Source organism: Anolis sagrei, chromosome 2 (genome assembly GCF_037176765.1).
Source record: "Anolis sagrei isolate rAnoSag1 chromosome 2, rAnoSag1.mat, whole genome shotgun sequence".
Taxonomy (NCBI): domain Eukaryota; kingdom Metazoa; phylum Chordata; class Lepidosauria; order Squamata; family Dactyloidae; genus Anolis; species Anolis sagrei.
In genome coordinates this window covers 173,877,062-173,899,088 of record NC_090022.1, presented here as the reverse complement: position 1 = coordinate 173,899,088, position 22,027 = coordinate 173,877,062, and the positions used below count along the sequence as shown (strand labels likewise).

At 42.8% G+C, this 22,027-nt stretch overlaps 1 protein-coding gene across 4 annotated transcripts in view; it reads left to right on the top strand.

Moving 5' to 3' along the window:
- The first annotated feature begins 2,092 nt into the window (after positions 1-2,092).
- The window catches only part of KDM5C (lysine demethylase 5C), a 36,049-nt gene continuing 16,114 nt past the window's right edge, over positions 2,093-22,027 (top strand). For 2 of the 4 annotated variants that reach the window (XM_060763267.2, XM_060763265.2), the window contains exons 1-16: positions 2,093-3,030; positions 8,106-8,183; positions 10,725-10,847; positions 11,124-11,294; positions 11,578-11,709; positions 14,199-14,267; positions 14,669-14,792; positions 14,874-15,055; positions 16,710-16,868; positions 17,100-17,219; positions 17,386-17,544; positions 17,678-17,859; positions 19,091-19,253; positions 19,344-19,463; positions 20,539-20,733; positions 20,912-21,093. In XM_060763267.2, coding sequence (XP_060619250.2) covers positions 2,647-3,030; positions 8,106-8,183; positions 10,725-10,847; positions 11,124-11,294; positions 11,578-11,709; positions 14,199-14,267; positions 14,669-14,792; positions 14,874-15,055; positions 16,710-16,868; positions 17,100-17,219; positions 17,386-17,544; positions 17,678-17,859; positions 19,091-19,253; positions 19,344-19,463; positions 20,539-20,733; positions 20,912-21,093 — 2,543 coding nt within the window. In that variant the 5' untranslated portion in view covers positions 2,093-2,646. The remainder of the gene's footprint in view (positions 3,031-8,105; positions 8,184-10,724; positions 10,848-11,123; positions 11,295-11,577; positions 11,710-14,198; positions 14,268-14,668; positions 14,793-14,873; positions 15,056-16,709; positions 16,869-17,099; positions 17,220-17,385; positions 17,545-17,677; positions 17,860-19,090; positions 19,254-19,343; positions 19,464-20,538; positions 20,734-20,911; positions 21,094-22,027) is intronic. The other 2 variants (XM_060763268.2, XM_060763269.2) reach the window with 2 other exon arrangements.

The following is a 22,027-nucleotide window of genomic DNA, read 5'->3' as shown; positions in this document are numbered from 1 at the left end:
GGAGGCTCCTTCTTTGGAGGCTTTTAAACAGAGCCTGGATGGCCATCTCTCGGGGGTGCTTTGAATGCCATTTTCCTGCTTCTTGGCAGGGGGTTGGACTGGATGGCCCATGAGGTCTCTTCTAACTCTATGATTCTGTGATTGCATATCATTAGGGGTCATAGAATAATAGAATGCAGGAAAATTGCATTCAAAGCATCCCCGACATGGCCATCCAGCCTCTGTTTAAAAGCTTCCAAAGAAGGAGCCTCCACCACACTCCGGGGCAGAGAGTTCCACTGCTGAACGGATGTCACAGTCAGGAAGTTCTTCCTAATGTTCAGATGGACTCTCCTTCTTTGGAGGCTTTTAAACAGAGGCTGGATGGCCATCTATCGGGGGTGCTTTGAATACAATTTTCCTGCTTCTTGGCAGGGGATTGGACTGGATGGCCCATGAGGTCTCTTCCAACTCCATAACTGCAAATCATTAGGGGTCATAGAATAATAGAATGCAGGAAAAGCACAAAGTATCCCTGACAGATGGCCATCCAGCCTCTGTTTAAAAGCTTCCAAAGAAGGAGCCTCCACCACACTCCAGGGCAGAGAGTTCCACTGCTGAACAGCTCTCTCACAGGAAGTCCTAATGTTCAGATGGACTCTCTTTGGTGGAGGCTCCTTCTTTGGAGGTTTTTAAACAGGGGCTGGATGGCCATCTGTTGGGGGTGCTTTGAATACAATTTTCCTGTTTCTTGGCAGGGGGTTGTACTGGATGGCCCATGAGGTCTCTTCCAACTCCATAATTGCAAATAATTAGGGGTCATAGAATAATAGAATGCAGGAAAAACACAAAGTATCCCCGACAGATGGCCATCCAGCCTCTGCTTAAAAGTTTCCAGGGAAGATGGATTTATGCCCTGTTTATGGATGAATTTACAAACAAAAGTCAGAATAAGGCCAATCCTCCTGCTTTGGCAAAGTGACGCAGCTACTGACACTGCCTGGAAGAAGAAGAAGAAAGAAGAAGAAGAAGGAAAAAGGAAGAAAAAGGAAGAAAAAGGAAGAAGAAGGAAGAAGAGGGAAGAAGAAGAAAGAAGGGAGGAAGGGGAAGAAGGAGAAGGAAGAAGAAGAAGAAGAAGAAGAAGAAGGAAGAAGGAGGAAGAAGAAGGAAGAAGAAGGAAGAAGAAGGGAGGAAGGGGAAGAAGGAGAAGAAGGAAGGAGGAGGAGGAGGGAGGAGGAAGAAGGAGAAGGAAGAAGAAGGAGAAGGAAGAAGAAGAAGAAGAAGAAGAAGAAGAAAGAAGAAGAAGAAGGAAGAAGAAGGAGGAAGAAGGAGGAAGAAGAAGGGAGGAAGGGGAAGAGAAGAAGAAGAAGAAGAAGAAGAAGAAGAGGAAGAAGATGGAAGAAGGAGGAAGAAGGAAGAAGAAGGAAGAAGAAGGGAGGAAGGGGAAGAAGGAGAAGAAAGAAGGAAGGAGGAGGAGGAGAAAGGAGGAAGAAGGAGAAGGAAGAAGAAGGAGAAGGAAGAAGAAGAAGAAGGAAGAAGAAGGAAGAAGGAGGAAGAAGGAGGGAGGAAGAGGAAGAAGGAGAAGAAAGAAGGAAGGAGGAGGAAGAAGGAGGAGGAGGGAGGAGGAAGGAGGAGAAGAAGAAGAAAGAAGAAGAAGAAGGAAGAAGAAGGAAGAAGGAGGAAGAAGAAGGGAGGAAGGGGAAGAAGGAGAAGAAAGAAGAAGGAAGAAGAAGGGAGGAAGAAGGAGAAGAAAGAAGGAAGGAGGAGGAAGAAGGAGGAGGAGGGAGGAGGGAGGAGGAGGAGGAGAAGGAGAAGGAAGAAGAAAGAAGAAGAAGAAAGAAGAAGAAGAAGGAAGAAGGAGGAAGAAGAAGGGAGGAAGGGGAAGAAGGAGAAGGAAGGAGGAGGAGGAGGAGGAGAAGGAGAAGGAGAAGAAGAAGAAAAGTGAACTCAGGCGAACCCGATTGACAGCTGCGGGGCTCTGGCTGCTCTGACAACTGAATGGGCGGGGCCACCGTTAACCCCGCCTTCCCAGGCATCTCCCCCTCTTCCTGTTTTCTGTCCTCTGGCGCAGGCGCTCTGCGGACCTTTAAACGTGCGCAAGGAGTTCCGGCAACCTCATCTCCCTGCTGGTTGAATCCTTCCGCGGGGCCCTGAGGGACTTTTTCTTCTCTTTTCTTTCGCTTCTGGCGCTTCCTTCGGGCGAGAGAGGCCGCAGAGAAGGCTCCCAAGCGGGAGTTCTTGCATGGGAGGCGTTTTCCGAGGCGGGTGCGGGGCGGCTCGGAGGGAGCATTGGTACCCCTGAGGAGGGCGGCGGAGGGAGACGCTTTGTTGTTGATGGGAAGCAGCATCAGCATCCTCTGTGGAGGGGATTGAGAGAGTCCAAGATGGCGGCGGCGGCTAGGCCGAGGGGACCCGGCAGGCCTTGAGTCTCGGGCGCAGGGAGGGAGGAGGCGGCTGCGGTCCCGTCAAGGCCTCGCGGAAGGCGGGAGAGGAGGCCGAGGAGGGACGAAGGCGGCAAGGGGGTCGGGGCGGGCGGAGAAGCGGGAGGGGAGGCCGGTGCGGCCGGGCGGCCTAGTCAGGCCTGAGCTCGGGAGAGGAGGGCAGAGGCGGGAGGCGGGGCCGGGCATGGCCCCCTGAGGGCCCCCAGCGCCGGAGGAGCGGCAGGCCATGGAGTGCCGCGAGGGGCCGGGCGAGCTGAGCGCCGACTGCGTGGAGAAGGGCCCCAAGGCCGAGCAGCCCGGGGAGGCGCTGCCCAGGGCGGAGCGGGCCGCGCGGGGGAGGCCGGAGCCGGGGGACAGGGTGCTGCGCTCCCCGCCGGCGGAGAAGGAGAAGGGCTGGAGCGCCGAGCAGCCGGGCGAGTGGGCCGAGCGGGGCCCGCCCTGGCCCGCGGGGGACTCCGACCCGATCCTGCCCCCGGAGGACTTCCTCCCGCCCCCCGAGTGCCCCGTCTTCGAGCCCAGCTGGGCCGAATTCAGCGACCCCCTGGGCTACATCGCCAAGATCCGGCCCATTGCAGAGAAGAGCGGCATCTGCAAGATCCGCCCTCCCGCGGTAAGGACCTGGAGGACATCCATGGGGGGTTTGCTACGGGTTGGGGTTTTCTCCCTCTCCCCCCTCCCCCCCGGAAGCTGTGTGTGTTTCACGGAATTCGTTGTGATGGGGAATCCTATGGGAGGGAAACACAAGATGCCACCTAATGGAAGAGGCCTTCCACACAGCCATATAACCCAGAATATCAAGGCAAAATAACCCACAGTATCTACCTTGAACTGGATTATCAGAGTCCACCAAAAAAAAAAAGGTAAAGGTTGTCCCCTGACATTAAGTAGACACCTCCAAGGTCATGTGGCCAGCATGACTGCATGGAGCGCCCTTACTTTCCCATCTACTCACATTTGCATGTTTTCGAACTGCTAGGTTGGCAGAAGCTGGGGCTGTTACAAGTTCTTAGTAAAGGTTGTCCCCTGACATAAAGTCCAGTTGTGTCTGACTCTGGTGGGTGGTGCTCATCTCCATTTCTAAGCAGAAGAGCTGATGTCCGTAGACACCTCAAGGGTCATGTGGCCAGCATGACTGCATGGAGCGCCCTTACCTTCCCATCGGGGCGGTACCTATTGATCTACTCACATTTGCATGTTTTCGAACTGCTAGGTTGGCAGAAGCTGGGGCTGTTACAGGTTCTTAGTAAAGGTTGTCCCCTGAGATAAAGTCCAGTTGTGTCTGACTCTGGTGGGTGGTGCTCATCTCCATTTCTAAGCCGAAGAGCCGACGTTGTCCGTAGACACCTCCAGGGTCATGTGGCCATCATGACTGCATGGAGTGCTGTTACCTTCCCGCCAGACCTATTGATCTACTCACATTTGCATGTTTTCAAACTGCTAGGTTGGCACAAGCTAGGGCTGACAGCGGAAGCTAACACCGCTCCCCGGAATCGAACCTGCTACCTTTCGGTCAGCAGCTCAGTGCATAATCCAGTTCAGGGTGGATTTTATACAGCTGAGTACAAGGGGCTGAAGAGAGTGGACTTGGTCCTGTCTATGGTAACAGGGACTGTGGCCCCTTCCCACACCGCTGATTGCAATCCCACTTTTATCTGCTTTGAACTGGAATGTATGCCAGATAACCAAGGGCCCTTCCAGGCAGGCCCTGTATCCCAGGATGTGATCCCAGGTTTTCTGCTTTAAACTGGATTATATGAGTCCTCACTGCCAGGTAATCTGGGATAAACAGATCATATCCTGGGATATAGGGCCTGTCTGGAAGGGCCCCAGTTCAAAGTAAATATTGTGGGATTTTTTGCCTTGGCATACTGGTTTAACGACATTCCATGCAGTCATGCTGGCCACATGACCTTGGAGATGTCTACTGACAACGCCAGCTCTTCGTCTTAGACATGGAGATGAGCACCACACCCCAGAGTCAGACACAACTGGACTTAATGTCAGGGGAAAACTATACTGGTTTATATGACTGTGTTAGAATCATAAGAGTTGGAAGAGACTGCATGGGCTATCCAGGCCCCTTCCACACAGCTGAATAAAACCCTACATTATCTGCTTTGAGCTGGGATATATGGCAGTGTGGACTCAGGCTACCTTCCACACTGCTGCTATATACCAGGATCTGATCCCTGTTTATCCCAGATTATCTTGGCAGTGGAGACTCATATAATCAACTTTAAAGCAGATAATCTGGGATCAGATTCTGAGATATTGGACAATGTGGAAGGGGCCTTAGGGCCTTTTCACACAGACATATAACCCAGAATATCAAGCCAGAGTAACCCACAATATCAGCTTTGAACTGGGTTATCTGAGTCCACACTGACATATATCCCAGTTCAAAGCAGATAATGTGGGATTTTAATCATCTATGTGGAAGGGGGTCAGATAACCCAGTTCAAAGCAGGTATTCTGTGTTATTCTGCCTTGATATTCTGGGGGCCCTTCTCTGTTTTGTGTGTTTTAGTATTTGATTTGTAGAGATACATTTTGGTGTGTAACTTTTATGGAGTTATGTTTTACCATATGTAGTGTTTTTGCTATGCTTATGTATTTAAATTGTAACCCACTTCTGGCCATGAGAAGAGGCGGGTAAGAAATAAAATTGTTATTATTATTATTACTGTGCCATGCAGGATAAGCAACATCAAAGTATCTCCGACAGAAGGCCATCCAGCCTCTGTTTAAAAGCTTCCAAGGAAGAAGCTTCCACTGCTGTCTGGGGCAGAGAGTTCCACTGCTAAACAGCCCTTACATTCAGGAAGTTCTTCCTAATGTTCAGCTGGAATCACCTTTCCTGTAATTTGAACCCATTGCTCCAAGTTCTAGTTTCCAGGGGAGCAGAAAACAAGCCTGCTTCTTCTTCCCTATGGCATCCTTTCATGTATTTATACATGTCTCCTGTCAATCTTCTCTTCTACAGTTCTTTAAGATGCTCCTCATAGGGCATGATTTCCATACCTTTCATCATTTTAGTTGCTCTCCTCTGGACACTTTCAAGATTGTCAATCTTTTGAATTGTCATGCCCAGAATTGGATACAGTATTCTAGGTGAGGCCTGACCAAAGCAGAATAGAGAGGCACCATGACTTCCCTCGATCTAGACACTATATTCCTTTTGATGCAGCCCAAAATCCCATTGGCTTTTTGGCTGCTGCATCACACTGTTGGCTCATGTTCAACTTGTTGAATGAAATAAGTCTTGGGTTTGTGTTTTTGTAGGAGGGTCCTTCCACACAGCTCCATATCCCAGAATATCAAGGCAAAAAATCCCACATTATCTGAGTGTGAAACAGATATTGTGGGATTTTTCTGCCTTGATATGCTGGGATATAGGGCTGTGTGGAGGGCCCCGGAGTCCTTCGTGGAAAAAAAGTTAATATCATAGATCAAGAAAGAGATTGAATGCTTTATCTTTAAGCACGTTGAAAGATTTGGGCATCTTCCAAGTTATCCCATCGAGCGACCTTACTTAGTAATTCTGTCATCACATGAAGACAAATCAACTAGGAATATTTGTTGACAAAATGGGTAATAACATCTTTAGATGTTGGAAGTGGGGATGCCCAGAATATTCCTTGATAACTAGGGCCCTTCCACACAGCTGGATAAAATCCATATAGACCTGGATTATATGGCAGTGTGGACTCAGATAATCCAATTCAAATCAGATATTGTGGATTATCTGTTTTGATATACTGAGTTATATGGCTGTGTTGAAGGGCCCTGGGTAACCTGTGGAACAGATAATCACGTGTGCAGTCAGTGACAGGATATGGTTTAGTTGCATATGATGATGAAGCAGACAGGCTTAATGTAGGAAACACTGGCTCTTGGTCTACATATAGAGGTTGGTAACAGTGGGCTTTAGAGAGGCTTGCAGCTCTGCTTTATTTGTCCAGACCTAATTTAGGGCCTTTCTACACAGTCATATAACCCAGAATATGAAGGCAGAAAATCCTACAATATCTGTTTTGAACTAGGTTATCTGAATCCACATTGCCATATATTCCAATTCAAAGCAGAAAATGTGGGGTTTTATTCAGCTATGTGGAAGGGGCCAGATTTTCAGAGCATGTTGTCTTTGTAGGTACCTCAATTGCTATGGCCTTGGTAGTACTCACATTTGAATGACACTGTTTCTGCTATTGTTGCCATATAAGAGGAGTTATGGGTTGGGTCATATGCTTTTGTAACTTCATGACACTTTCATCTACATCTTGACCCCTTCTGACTTTCATAAGTTTCTGTCACTAGGCCCAAGATGCAAACTGTAGTATAATACAGCAACATCTGAAGCTAAACATTTCATTTCACAGGAATGAAAATAAATTTTATTTGTTGGTTTCCATACACATCCCATCACGTGATCAAGAATTTTAATAGTAGTCAAAGTAGTTTTAAAGCCAAAATAGAACTGGTTGTGATCCTTAAATAATATTTCTAGGTACCTACAACAAATAATGTGTTTCCTAGTAATAAAGCCTTTGTCTAATAGGCCAGCAGAAGATTGGGGAAATATAGGAAGCATTACAGTCATTCAGCTTCTCTCTCAGAATTTGCCCCTTAGGAGGCATATCATAGAGATTCAATACTTTTGTGGGCCCAGAAGGCAGTAATGCTGATGCAAAATCAAGTAGATGTGTCTGGAGGAGGCATCCTATTGCGAAGTGTGAGTCCCAAAAAAGATCTTATAATAGAATTTACCCCACGTTCCTTTTTACAGATCTCATTATCATCTTCATTTTTCATTCAAACACTGAAACAGAAATCAGCAACATAATAACATGATTAACCTGTCTCCTTTTCTCAAACTCTTTTGCATAGTTTAATCATGCTTTTAAAAAGAAATGTTTCTCCCTGCTGCTGCAAGGCGGGCTATGTACTACCATAATATGGTTCACATTTGAAGAGAGGAAATCCCGAAGACTATTGCAGCCTTTAGAAATAAAATGTCTAACCATCAATTTGATTCACTTCCCAAAAGCTTTTGTTATGAGGTCTTGCACACAGGCACGCCCAAGCACATACACCCGCCTCTTTACAAGGCTTTCCTTGTCTTGTCCCCAGCAGCTGATGACATAAGCAATTGACCCACTGTTGGAGCATCTGTCCTTCAGCATCAGGAGTGTAGCTCTTTCGCATCCAGTGCCTTAGTGATGAAGATTGGTAGATTCATTAAAAAGACCTTAATGATGTCCTGTCCTTCCACGTCAGACTCACTTTGTATAATAGTCAAGATAAAGGGGCACATACTATCCGCTAATGCATTCATGCTTCATTGGGAGGCATTCATGCATAAAGCTAAGTCTTTCACAAATGTCAGCTTTATCCCTGTGTAAGCTATGTCCCTCTTTCGTATTATGAAAACCATTTCATCACACAACTGAGAGTCTTTCCTTCCTGCCAAACTTTTCCTGTTTGATTTTATCTTGTTCCACTTAAACTGTCCTTGTCTATGAAATCGAATGGGGACCCCGTGACAATGTACTTATTAAGATGGATACTTATTTGGCATATTCTATGAACATAGAGGTGGGTTCTGCTCTTCAGGCATAATTATGGACTTTATGACTGCTACATTGGGCTTCTAATTACATTGACATCTTTTGACCTCTTTCTCAGGATTGGCAGCCTCCCTTTGCTGTGGAGGTGGATAACTTCCGGTTTACCCCAAGGATACAGAGGCTTAATGAATTAGAGGTGAGTTTAGCAGTTTGGGGGATGTAGATGTGTGAAAAATCTCTTCCTTGCAGTTCTCTGATAGGGCTAAAAGGTCAATTTTTATATCGCAAAATATGCTGACAGCTGTTTTTTCTGTAAATTACAGAACAATTAATATAATATAATAGGCTATATTATGAGTACAAGAATTTAATAAGTCCAAAAATATATAATTCTTTGTAATTTGTTCTTGTAGGACTGGATTGTGTTGCAGTTAGTCAGCTGGTCTCCTAAAATATCTGACTCCCAAATTGTGCCTAGTTATTAACAGGCTTATTAAGGTTTCCAGTTTGTACTCTCTCATGAGGTTGCTCTAAAGCAGTTGTTCTCAACCTTTGCTCCTCCAGGTATTTTGGACTTCAACTTCCAGAAATCCCAGCCAGCTTACCAGCTGTTTAGAATTGTGGGAGGTTGGGAATCACTGCTTTAGAGCACTGCTTCTTAAACTGTGGGATCCAACCCCAAATTGGGTCACTTTAGCATAATATTGGGGGCCACGAAAATTTGGCAATAGTATAAGATTTCTGAATGCCACCTAGTAACTATGCGCAGTGTTTACATTGGATTCTGTAGAAAATACTTCAGATGTACTTCATTAAAAGGGAAATCAGCCTGTCTGGCAATCCTATAAAATGCTGATTTATTATCACTTAATGTTTTATTTCTATACCTGTTTTAGATCCCTATATACCCAGGTTTGTGTAAAAAAAATTCTTGGTTAGGAAGGGGTCATGAAATAAATTATTGGGAGTAAAGCGGTAAAATGAGTCGAAAAAGTATAAGCAGCCCTGTTCTAGAGAACTGTGGTATATTTTGGGTTTTGGACGTTTTGGTTGGATTATCTTGTTTTTTACTCTTACATTTTCCAAAAATTAGTTCGTTTTTACATGTTTAAAACTGAGTTGCATTTTACTGAAATAAAGGATCTTGGTTCACAATTTTAAACAAACATATCATGGAAAGTAAACACCACTTAACACAGTTGACTGATTTTTGCATAAAAATGTAGGTTGTATTGGAAGGCTTGTGAATGGATATTAAAGTGTAAAAGACTTGATAAGTCTTAGCTGTGCTGTGTAAAGGAGAATTTAACTACATGTACCTGAAATATATAGCCTGTGAATGTTTTACCTGACAACCACATGCAGCCTTGATTAATCTTGGCCACATTTAGTGTGTGTGTGAGTGTGTGGAGGGGGAAATCCCTTGGCTAAAAAATACTTTCTTGAAACTAAAACTAAAAAGGATCCCCACACACTGAAAGCTGAGGAGCAATCACTGATGGTGACCTCTCAATGCTTATAGTATTCATCCTGGTAACTGCCCATGCACCATTGCGGCCTACTGAAGGGTTGGAAGAGCAGGAAGCAACTCTGACCCATGATCTGTGTTCCTACTTTCAACACCCCTTTTAAAACAGCTTCACTGGCTGCCGATAAGTTGCCAAGCCTAATTCAAGGTGCAGGTTATGACCTATAAAGCCCTAAATGGTTCGGGCCCCGCCTATCTTCGCGATCGCATCTCCCTCTATGAACCGGCACGAACTTTAAGATCTTCCGGGGAGGCCCTCCTTTTGCTCCCATCATCGTCGCAAACACCTTTGGTGGGGACGAGAGAGAGGGCCTTCTCGGTGGTGGGCCCCTCCCTCTGGTACGCTCTTCCTGGAGAAATAAGACAGGCCCCATCCCTCCCCTCTTTTCGTAAGAGCCTGAAGACCTGGTGGTTTCAACAAACCTTTGAGAACGACTAGTTCTAGCTCTGCCCCATATACTGTAGAAATTGGCCATATCTTTTTCTACCAATTACCCAGGTCACTTTCTTCTATTAGGCCCTGGAAATGTACAGCCATAGACTCTACCTAATTTCCTGGGCCCTCTAAAATTGCACTAGCCCGGCTCGGCCTTTTAAACTGCCTTGAACAGGCAGGATTATTTTAAATATATGTGCTATTGTGGTTTGTAATGCTTATTTTGTCTTGTTAATTTTGTGTTCATGCTGTTCTCTTTGTATGTATGATGATGTCACTTGGAAACCGCTCTGAGTCCCCTTGGGGAGATAGAGCGGTATATAAATAAAGTTTTGTTTTTGTTTGGTTGTATGTTGGTTTGCAATTCCTGCCCTCCCTAGCTAATAAAATAAATAGTGATAGCTAATTGAAATTGTATTCCAATATCTAGAGGACCGCTTCTCTTTGCTAATGTAATTATTTCCCTTTAAAATTTGGTTTTCAAAAGAAGCTTTCTCACAGAATACGGAGACTGACAGTTGCAATTACAGGAACAAATTGTTAAAAGAAAAACTTTGCTACCTTCCAGCTGATGCCTAGAAACCAAAACAGAGATGCCTGCTCGAATTGCTGTATGCATAAGTTGTTTTTAACATTGCCAACTCTGGCCACATCTTAGTACCATGAAAACCAACTTGAGGTCAACTGAAACATCACATGAATATATGGAAAGCTCTTGTATGTCCTTTCTTATTTGAGTTACTGAATGAAATTTGTCTTGTTCTTATCTCTAGGCCCAGACCAGGGTAAAGTTGAACTATTTAGACCAGATTGCAAAATTCTGGGAGATTCAAGGGTCTGCACTGAAAATCCCAAACGTAGAGAGGCGAATCCTTGATTTGTACAGCCTGAGCAGAGTAAGTTGGACAAACTTATGAGAATTAATATTAAAGAATTGGAAAGAGTGGTGGAACTAGTCCTAACAAGCATTTTTGCAGGATAAATCAGAAAGGTATTGGTAGGGGTGAAGGAAATCAGAATTGGTATGAAGGAAACTATGTGTCATGATTGGGGCAAGGGGTTGTGAATTGTATTAGTATAGCACACAGGGATGTATGATACTTGATTGTATAGTGATTGCACAGTATTCGCTGTTGGGAGGATTCTTATTTCTCAGCATTCTTGTGTGCCAGATTGTGATGGAAGAAGGTGGATATGAAGCCATCTGCAAGGATCGCCGATGGGCGCGAGTGGCCCAGCGCCTTTCCTATCCTTCGGGAAAGAACATTGGCTCTCTTCTTCGTTCCCATTATGAGCGTATTATCTACCCTTATGAAATGTACCAGTCGGGTGCCAACTTGGTGGTGAGTTTTTGGCCCCACTTGTCTTTAAACTTTTAAAATTTTCAGTTACCTTCTATTTCCTATTACTCACAGGATTCTTCAAAACACAAGCCTTATGGGGTTTTTTTTATGTGAAGAGAATGATTTGTTAGAGTGGATGGTGGAAACCGTTGAGCCCTTGTCACTAATTGTGTTGTTTTGCCATGGCAAAGCCTGGGTGATGTTTATGCCTCTGACCCATAGGGGTAGGGTGATTACAGTGAGGATGTTGACTTAGTCTTAAAGCTGTTCTCCCTCCAAACAGTGCAATACCCACCCATTTGACAATGAGGAAAAGGACAAGGAGTATAAGCCACACAGCATCCCTTTACGCCAGTCAGTCCAGCCTTCCAAGTTCAACACTTACGGACGCCGAGCCAAGCGTTTACAGCAAGAGGTGAGTCTAGAACACAATTTCAGCTCTAATTTAATTTTTTTTAAGGTTAGGTGAGCCCGTCACTCCCAGTATACGCTACTCTCCTTGACTCTGCAGATTGCCTTATTTTTTTCACAGGCCTGCTGGCATGCATCCTTCCCACAGAAAGAAGTGTTTTTCTTGCAAGTCTTAAATTTTGAAGAAGCTTGTCAGCTTGCATCTCTCCTGGGATAAAATATCTGATTACTTGGGACTTCATAAGATGATGATTTTTTATTACTGTGAACATTTGGAGTGAAGCACTGTGTCTATGAATTTTAAACAAATCTAGCTATTAGCCTTATTCAGCAGGTGCATTTAAAACAATATTAAAAAATAAAATAATACAAACTGAACACTTTTGTCAAGAGTTGGAAAACAATATTTGAAGTTAAAGGTCCCAAACAACATAAATCAACAACAGAAAATATGTGACTCAGATCAAAATGTAACAACTGTAGAAGAAAGGTCAAATTATTTTATATTTTGTGCCGTCTTTATGAGCTGGACAAAGTATAGATTTGTGCTTTGAATGAAAAAAACAAACAAACTTTTGTGATCTACTTCAAATCAGTTGTTTTGGGCTTAGATGGATAAAGGAATCTTTGGGTAGAGAAGGGCAGTGCAAATTATTCCTATTTGAAGGACTGCTTAGATAGGGTTATCTTGTGCAGCTATTTTTCAGTAAATATTTATTTATTTACAGCTTTTATATTCCGCTCTTCTCACCCCGCAGGGGACTCAGGGCAGATTACAGTGTACACATATATGGCAAACATTCAATGCCAATTTTTGACATACAAACATACACAGAGGCTATTTAACTTTTTCTGACCGCCAGGGGAGCTGTCGCTTTCATCGTCCATCTGCGACACTGATGAAGTACTTCCGTATTCCTCGCATGTTTCCCCGCTGGAATGCTTTGCTGGAGTCTTCTTTATGGCCTTATAAATTAGTTAATTTAGCCTCCCCACACTTTAATGTGGTGCCTAATTTTCCTACTTGACAGATGCAACTGTCTTTCGGGTTGCAAAGGTCGACAACAGGCTACACACAATTGGTTGGAAACCCACTCCAACCCGGGCTGGCTTCGAACTCATGACCTTTTGGTCAGAGTGATCTTTTTGGTCAGAATAAAGAGAAGGAATTAGAAATATCACTGAAGAGAGAAAGAAGTAGTCTAAGGTGATCGTCCAGAAAAGTTTCTTTTTTTAGAAGCCTTGTCAGCCATATTTCAGATAGTTGAAGAATACCAAGTGAGATCTTCTCATCATATCTCACAGGGTAAGCAAAAACATGGAAAAGCAGCCAAATTTTTTGAGGTACCCCATGCCCATACTGGGTTCAAAAGTCCTCTGTTGATGTGTTGGGTGTGTGAACTTAGTGGCTGAAAGTTAAATTGATGATTGGTCTCTTGGTTTATTTTCCCTCCAGCCTTTGGTGACAGGTATCTTTATCACAGCAAAGTGTTCAGGGACCAGAACTACATGGAGCTATAACATGTACTCAAGATTAGATCCTTCACATTACAATCTAAAATAACCATTAATGTTCAGAGGCAGTGATTGGAATTCCAACTGTATCCACAAAGGTTTTCATTGAAATGTTAGGCAAAATTCTACTTTTTAAACTGAAACCATCACAGTCAAGATGGAGTCAGAGCGCATGCAGAGATCTGACATGCTTATTTTCTGGAATATTGGTTAATCCCAATTAATGTAAGTCCACCAAATAATTTTTTGAATGGTGACTCAATTTTAGATAAATATACTTGAGTAAATAATTCTATTCTAGTCAGGAGTAAAAAAAGCCATTTAATTAACCCTAAGTGTCCTTAAGTAGATTTCTTTAGAGACGTATAATAAGTAAATTTGAAAAAAATTTCTTAGACTTTCTTGTTCCAAATCTTTTTTGTTTTGCTTCTGCTCTCTGGTAAAACAGTAGCTAATGCGGTCACATCTGTTGGGGTTAGGTGCAGGATCATGCAAAAGTGAGAAAACTACCGTTAAAGTACACTTTTTTATTACTTGAGACAGCACCTTTCTATGTCTTGTCTGATCAACCTCTGCTGGAAGATAAGCATAGGAGCATGCTGGAGGGCCTACAGATGCCTAGAGAAGTGGCCCACAGAAGTGCAACCCGGAAAAGTGGAGGGCCAACCGGATTGCAATTTTCTATTTCTCTCCTGAAATGTTTAGAAAGTTCCTAGGAACCCTAAATTCAACTTTCTTCCATGTGCTGGCTTTCTAGTGTAGTTTATCTTAATTATTTTCATCTTAGTGACTGAATTATAATTGTTAGTTCTGATTAGAGGTTTATAAATTCAAGCAAATGACATTAGAAGCCACCAACCATCTTCATCATTACAACCCAGTAATTCCACCCTTTGTTTCTTGGTTATTCCCTCATTAATATTCCTGGAGGCCTGCTGTTGATCCCTACTCCCCACACATTTTGTCGCCCTCCTACAGGAATCCGAATCGTGCCCTGATCCTGCCAGCGCCCCAGCTCTGATCCCGGAGCGAGCGCCTCAAGCATGGGTACTGTTCCTGTTCTGTCCACTCTCCTGCCTTTCTCTTACTCTTTTTGCTTGCCCTGCTTCATGGATGGAAATCCATGGCCCAAATTCAACAGGAGATGTGGCCTAAGGAAATGTAATGCCCAACATGCATTGCTTTTGATTCACTTCACAGTGGATTCTGAGCATCTTGGGTATCTGGCTGAGAATTGTGCTTCCCAGCAAGATGAGTTTTCTGCCACACGAGCTCAACTACATCTCACACTGTTCTGTTATTATCTAGGTCTGCAGCAGTTCTTCTTCCTCTCCAGCTGAGTCTTTTTCCTATTGCTTCCCTTTGCTTCTGCTTTCTAAAAGTTTCTGGGATGCAGTGTTTAAGATTGGTATTCTGATACCCCCATCACAATTAAATTTTCTTTGCAGCCAGAGCCAACAGAAGAAGACATTGAGAAGAACCCAGAGCTGAAAAAACTGCAGATTTATGGTGCTGGCCCCAAGATGCTGGGTCTGGGGCTTGTAGCCAAGGACAAGAACATGCGCAAGAAAGGTGAGCGAGTCCTGCATTTAGGGAGCAGAGCTCTGGAGGAGCCAACCTTCCGAGTTCTAAATTTATTTCTTCCTAATACAGATAAGGAGATGCCCGAATGCCCTCCAACAGTGATAGTGAAAGAGGAGACTCCTGTTCCAGAGACGAAGCTTGAGCCCACCTCGCCCAGAGGCTATGCAAATGTGAAAGAGGAACTAAGGCACAGTCCGGAACCTTGCACCAAAATGACAATGCGTCTGCGTCGCAACCACAACACTCAGTTTGTAAGTGGAATCATTTGTGTGTTCCCCTTTCGTGGCCAAGCTCTTGTTTCATGCTCTTTCATGTTATACAGATTGTGTTATACATGTTATACAAGTTATCAAACATACTTAGTAAGCATGTATTTCTGAAACATTCAATATAACAAAGTGCCTTAAAGCAAACATTTACTTTGGCCTTGTTGATCATTTTGTGTAGAAAGTGAACCAGAAGAGAATATAATGGGAGGAATTTGAGATCAAATTAAGTCCTTTTACATATTGTATTGGTTTGTTTTTACTCTTCCTTTTCCCTAAAGCTGGAACTTGAAATGGCTCGTGTCCCATTTGTTTCATTGAGAATGTTTAAGCATATGCTTAACTTAGGATGCCGTTATACATATGTTCTCTAAAATTGCAAAGCAGTAATGTCTCCTTGCCTCATGGATGCTAGAAATTCCTATAAAGCCCATTCTTGGACTAAAATCTGTCCGTATCATGTGAGTAACCACACACAAAAAAATCTTGGTAGACTTGATACAGGATCTTCCTTCCTTCAGTGCACAAAATATTCACAGAAATAGCTTTTGCAGTTTTCAGGAATCTCTCTCCATCTCACTGCTTATCCCATTCAGTGGAGTTCTGTGTATTTTCAAGAAGGCTGGAAAAGCTTCTGTGGGAAACAAGAGGAAGTCCACTTCCACCAGCCCTGTTGCGTTCAACCCAGTGATAACTTCTGGCTTATCACAAATGTACAACATTGAATTACCAATGTTGTACATTTGTGTTTGTTTTAATGTTTGTTTTAATGTTTTTATTGTTACTGCTTTAATGTTTATTGATTTGCTTTATGAGTTTTAGTGTTGTATTTGTTATGCTCTTGTTTTATTGAGGGCCTTGACCTTTGTAAGCCGCACCGAGTCCTTCGGGAGATGTTAGCGGGGTACAAATAAAGATGATGATGATAATAATAATAATAATAATAATAATGCCATCATTTGCAGTTACATGTTAAGCTAGAGGCTTACCCAAAAGGATTCCATTGTGGATATGTTTTAAATATACTGATCGATGGAGTACTTCAGGACAACAGAGTTTTGATGGTTTTATTAATGTATTTAAGTGTATAAAATATGGTCATTGTGAATAATTAATAGAATGACCACAAAATCCCCATGGTTTTTGTAAAAACAGCTTTGCTTTAGAAATAACTTTTGCTTGCATTTGCTAATTTTTCCCCCTAACATGGTATGCTCAAGGATAGTGGGGAAATTGCTTTGTATTTCAATAACTAATCAGTTTATTTGTAATTCCTGAACTTACGCAAACAAAAATATATATCAAATTTGAGCATGTTTTTATTATGTTGGCATCGTATGGTGCTTCTGTGAGGCCGCCTTGAGTCCCCCCTCGGGGGTGAGAAGGGCGGGGTATAAATATAGGAAATAAATGAATAAATACTATTGCATGAGGTATTCTGGAAGACGAGATCATCCAGTTCAGTTTATCTCTGGCTGAGCTGCTTCTTAGGAGCCCTTTCATTACACTTTCCTTTGAGCCAACCACAACTGGGTGCTCTCAGATTGAGCCATCCCATTGTATGTTTTCATTTGTGTGACCTACCTTCCTTCCTTCCTTCCTTCCTTCCTTCCTTCCTTCCTTCCTTCCTTTCTTTCAGATTGAGTCTTATGTTTGTCGGATATGTGCACGGGGAGATGAAGACGACAAGCTCTTGTTATGCGATGGATGTGATGACAACTATCACATCTTCTGCCTATTGCCGCCCTTGCCCGAAATTCCAAAAGGGGTCTGGCGGTGTCCCAAATGCGTCATGGCGGTAAGGAGCCTCTACTTGCCTCTTCCAGCAACCCTGATGATTCTTCTTTTATTGGGAAGCCTTTTATGGTTATCTGGATACAGATGGAGGTGCCTGATTTAAGTAGAAGAATTGGTTACAAGAGAATTTCGGAATGTGCCATATAAGTGGTTAAGGAATCAGGGCAGTGGCAGAACAGTCCTTTGGTTCTGAACTCTTCAGCATTTGTTTTCTGCCTTTGTCTATCTTTAGGAATGTAAGCGACCTCCGGAAGCTTTTGGGTTTGAGCAGGCTACTCGGGAGTACACACTACAGAGTTTTGGAGAGATGGCAGATTCTTTCAAGGCTGACTACTTCAACATGCCTGTGCATGTGAGTCCCAGTACCCTTAGGCATGTGGCATATCATGGGCTTGTAATATGTGCATTACTTAGGAGAGGGTGGTAGAGTCACAATGTTGAAAGAGAGACAACATGTTGTTTTTGTAGATTCTTCCATGCAGATTTTCTTTAACCTCTGTCTCCACTGCCTTTCTCAGATGGTGCCAACAGAACTGGTAGAAAAGGAGTTCTGGCGATTGGTAAACAGCATTGAGGAAGATGTAACAGTCGAATATGGTGCTGACATCCATTCCAAGGAATTTGGAAGTGGCTTCCCCATTAATGATGGCAAAAGGCAGCTCTCTCCAGAGGAAGAGGTATGTACTGTATTAGTGAAGGCAGACTTCTCCCCACTTTCTTCAAACTTTCCCACTCCACTCGCTTACAATTTAAGGCTGGAACTTTAACACTGGCCTAAGCGTCATTTTTATTTGTTGCCTATCATTTCAGGAGTATGCAGCCAGTGGCTGGAACCTCAATGTGATGCCAGTCCTGAAACAGTCGGTGCTCTGCCACATCAATGCCGATATTTCAGGCATGAAGGTCCCGTGGTTGTATGTGGGCATGGTGTTTTCTGCCTTCTGCTGGCATATAGAGGATCACTGGAGCTACTCTATTAACTACCTCCACTGGTGAGATACTGGGGTTTCCAGAATTGAAAGCTGTTGTGTAGAATTCTCAGACTTTTTAACACCCTTTTGTGAGTACAAATTGTTAGATGTAGGAAAAATGGTGCAAACGTTTTAAGTATTGTTTGGTTATAAATAGGGGTAAAAACAGTGAACAAACATCTGTTTTGTGGCATCTGCAGGATTTAAGACGTCCGTGGCTCAATTTTTTCTTTTTTTTCTTGACATCTAGTATTATTTTTCTGCTTATACATATTTTCTAACCCTCACCGCTGTGCTCCCCACCCCCCTCCCAAGCCACAGCTTTTACGTATCATCTGTCCAAAATTTCAATTTTTCTTATGGAGGTAATTTTCCTTCTTTATTTTTTAATTCTTTTTCAATAAATTTTCTCCAAACATCATCAAAATCACTTTGTTTTAACTTTTAATACACATGTCAGCTTATCGTTTATTGCCAATTTCCATACTTCATTATACCACTCCTCTATTTGTATATTTATTTCTCTTTTCCAATTCCTTGCTATTGTTAATACATTTGTTATCGCATCTTTATCCTCTTTTTTCAATTGTTTATTATTATATGATAATAAGGCTATACTAGGACTTCTTTCTATTTTAATGCTCATTATATTTTCTATTTCTCTAAATACTTTACCCCAAAATTTATTTACATATTTACATTGCCACCACATATGTATATAAGTTCCTGATTCTTGACATCCTCTCCAACAATTTTTTGAATAGTTTTAATTTATATTTGCTATTCTTACTGTTGTTAGGTACCATTTCCATATTAATTTGTAATCATTTTCTTTAACCCGTATTGATAAGTTTTTTAGATGTTTTTGTCTCCATAATTGTTGCCATTCTGCTCAAAATTTTTAATACGAAGGATCTTCCATTGTATTTTTTAAAATATTCAGAAAGGATTAGCTCCAGTGTTTATTTATATTATTACTTTCCCCCATTCTTCCTCACTTCATTAAACATTTGATGTGAGCCACTTTGGAAAACAGTATTGCATGAAAAATTATGTGTATATGCTAAGTAAATGTATGATCCACCTCCTGTACATTCTTAGTGGGGACTGCCTTCCGCTCACTAATAAACATAAATCTTGGGGTGAAGAAAAGCTCTCACTGCTGAGTGTGAATGGGTGCTTTTCCTGGTTTTCCCACAATTTTGAGAACAAATGGAAGGTGCCTTTGCTGACTTGGCCTTCCTTTTCCTAGGGGTGAGCCCAAGACGTGGTATGGGGTCCCTTCCTTTGCAGCCGAACATCTGGAAGATGTCATGAAGAAATTGACCCCAGAGCTGTTTGAGAGCCAGCCAGACCTGCTGCATCAGTTAGTGACGCTCATGAACCCCAACACGCTAATGGCTCATGGCGTACCGGTGAGTACAAGCGCATGGGTGCAGTCTTGCTGCCCTTCCTTCCCTGCTTTCCAGTCACCAATCTCATCCTTTCTTATTTTGCTTCTACAGGTTGTGCGGACCAATCAGTGTGCGGGAGAGTTTGTCATTACGTTCCCTAGAGCCTACCACAGCGGTTTCAACCAGGGTTATAACTTTGCTGAAGCTGTCAACTTCTGCACTGCTGACTGGGTGAGCTTAGACCGGAGGGACTGAGGCATTATCTAAAGCAGTGTTTCTCAACCTGGGGGTCACGAGGGGGTGTCCGAGGGGTCACCAAGACCATCGGAAAACACAGTGTTTTCTGTTGGTCATGGGGGTTCTGTATGGGAAGTTTGGCCCAATTCTATCATTGGTGGGGTTCAGATTGCTCTTTGATTGTAGGTGAACTATAAATCCTAGCAACTACAACTCCCAAATGTCAAGTCTATTTTTCCCAAACTCCACCAGTGTTCACAGTTACCCATGTTCGGTCTGTGTGCCAAGTTTGGTCCAGATCTATAATTGTTTGAGTCCACAATGCTCTCTGGATGTAGGTGAACTACAACTCCAAGACTCAAGGTCAATGAGTTCCAGTATTTTCTGTTGGTCATGGGATATCTGCGTGCCAAGTTTGGTTCAGTTGGTGGAGTTCAGAATGCTCTTTGATTGTAGATGAACTATAAATCCCAGGAACTACAACTCCCAAATGACAATAATCAACCCCCCCCCCAACCCTACCAGTATTCAAACTTGGTTGTATTGGGTAGTTGTGCCAAATTTGGTCCAGTAAATGAAAATACATACTGCACATCAGATATTTACATTACGATTCACAACAGTAGCAAAATGACAGTTATGAAGGAGCAACGAAAATAATGTTATGCTGGCAGTTACCACAACATGAGGAATGGTATTCAGGGGTCACGGCATTAGCAAGGTTGAGAAAAACTGGCCTAAAGGGACCTGATAATAGTTAACATGAAATGCTTTGTATGACCTTGGGATGGTTCATGTGGCACCTAGCACGGTTGGGAGTCAAATACCACAATTGTATCTGATTATTAGTCTTCTTTTGTGTGGAAATTAATGAGAGTATATGTTTTAAATGTAATTTTAATTGTACGAGTATTTTCATTGTATTTATATTTTATTGTATTTATATTTTTAAATTTATTGTGTTGTGTTGTGTTATTGTAAGCTGCCTTGAGTGCCATGGAGGGAAAAGGCAGAGGGTAGAAATAAAGTTCCTCATCATCATTCTTTTCCCCCTCTATCTGATGTTCAGTTACCAGCTGGTCGCCAGTGCATAGAGCACTACCGCCGCCTCCGCCGCTACTGTGTATTCTCACATGAAGAGCTCATCTGCAAGATGGCTGCTTGTCCTGAGAGGCTGGACCTGAACTTGGCAGCTGCTGTGCACAAAGAGATGTTTATCTTGGTGCAAGAAGAGCGTAAACTGCGCAAGGCTCTCCTTGACAAGGTAGTGAGATGATGACATAACTTGGGAAATTCTTTTTACCTGGGGAATTCTGGGAGTAGTAGTCCAAAACAGAAATTTTTCCTAGCTCTGGTTGGTAGGCATCCATTCTGTGTTGCGGAAATACAGGTATGGCCTATGTGGAAGGCCAAGAGATTCATCAGTGTTCCTTCTCATCCAGGGCATCACAGAAGCAGAGCGAGAGGCCTTTGAGTTGCTTCCAGATGATGAGCGACAATGTGACAAATGCAAGACGACGTGCTTTCTGTCAGCGCTTGCTTGCTATGACTGCCCGGATTGTCTTGTTTGCCTCTACCATATCAATGACCTCTGCAAGTGCCCCAGCAGCAGACAATATCTCAGGTGGGCAGAAAGAAGGAGACAGTACTTTATGTGGAGTAGTTTTCTGTCTTTATGACTGCAAATATTCTATTTAATAGATGTTACTTTCATTAATTTTATATGTCTGGTTTTATGTAAATGTGTTACTGATTTTATATGTTGATGTATTGCATTTTATATGTTGTATGGTACCATTGTGTGCTGTTTTGTAAGCCGCCCTGAGTGGAGTGCCTATGGGAAGTGGTGGCAGGGTATAAATAAAGTTTTAATATTATTATTGTACAAAAACATGGAATAACACAGCAAGCAAGATATATATGCAGCCTATTATTATTATTATTATTATTATTATTATTATTATTATTATTATTTGAAACAACAAGATGAGTCTACAGCAGACACCCTGCTGGCTGTTGAATTGGATTACACGTCGGACACTTTCCAAGTGTCCAGGACTGTGTGATGTAACGGCGAATAATGCGTGCAGATCCCAGTAAGGTGGCCTTTTGCAGCTGGCAGATGGTAATTTTGTCAGCGCCGATTTTGTTTAAGTGCAGGCCAAGGTCTTTAGGCACTGCACCCAGTGTGCTGATCACCACTGGGACCACTTTTACTGGTTTAGCATTAATCTTCTGTGTGATTTTTTAGATTGCTATTGCCCATGGCCTTCCCAATTCTATTGGAGGGGGGCATTCAAATACCTCAGGGGGGGGAAATAGCCCCAAAAATCAGTATGAGATGGCTAAGTGCCTTAGTTTTCCAGTCCTTGGAAATATTTTCTCAATCCATCAGAGTAGCACACTTCTTTTTTCTTGTTATTACTGTTTTCTGTTTTACCTAGAAAATTAATTTAAAGACCACAGTTTCCAAATTTATTTCAACTTCTGTATTGAATTAAAGCCACACTATAATAAATGTAACCAATAATGAATTGGAAGTAATAATAACAGTTAAT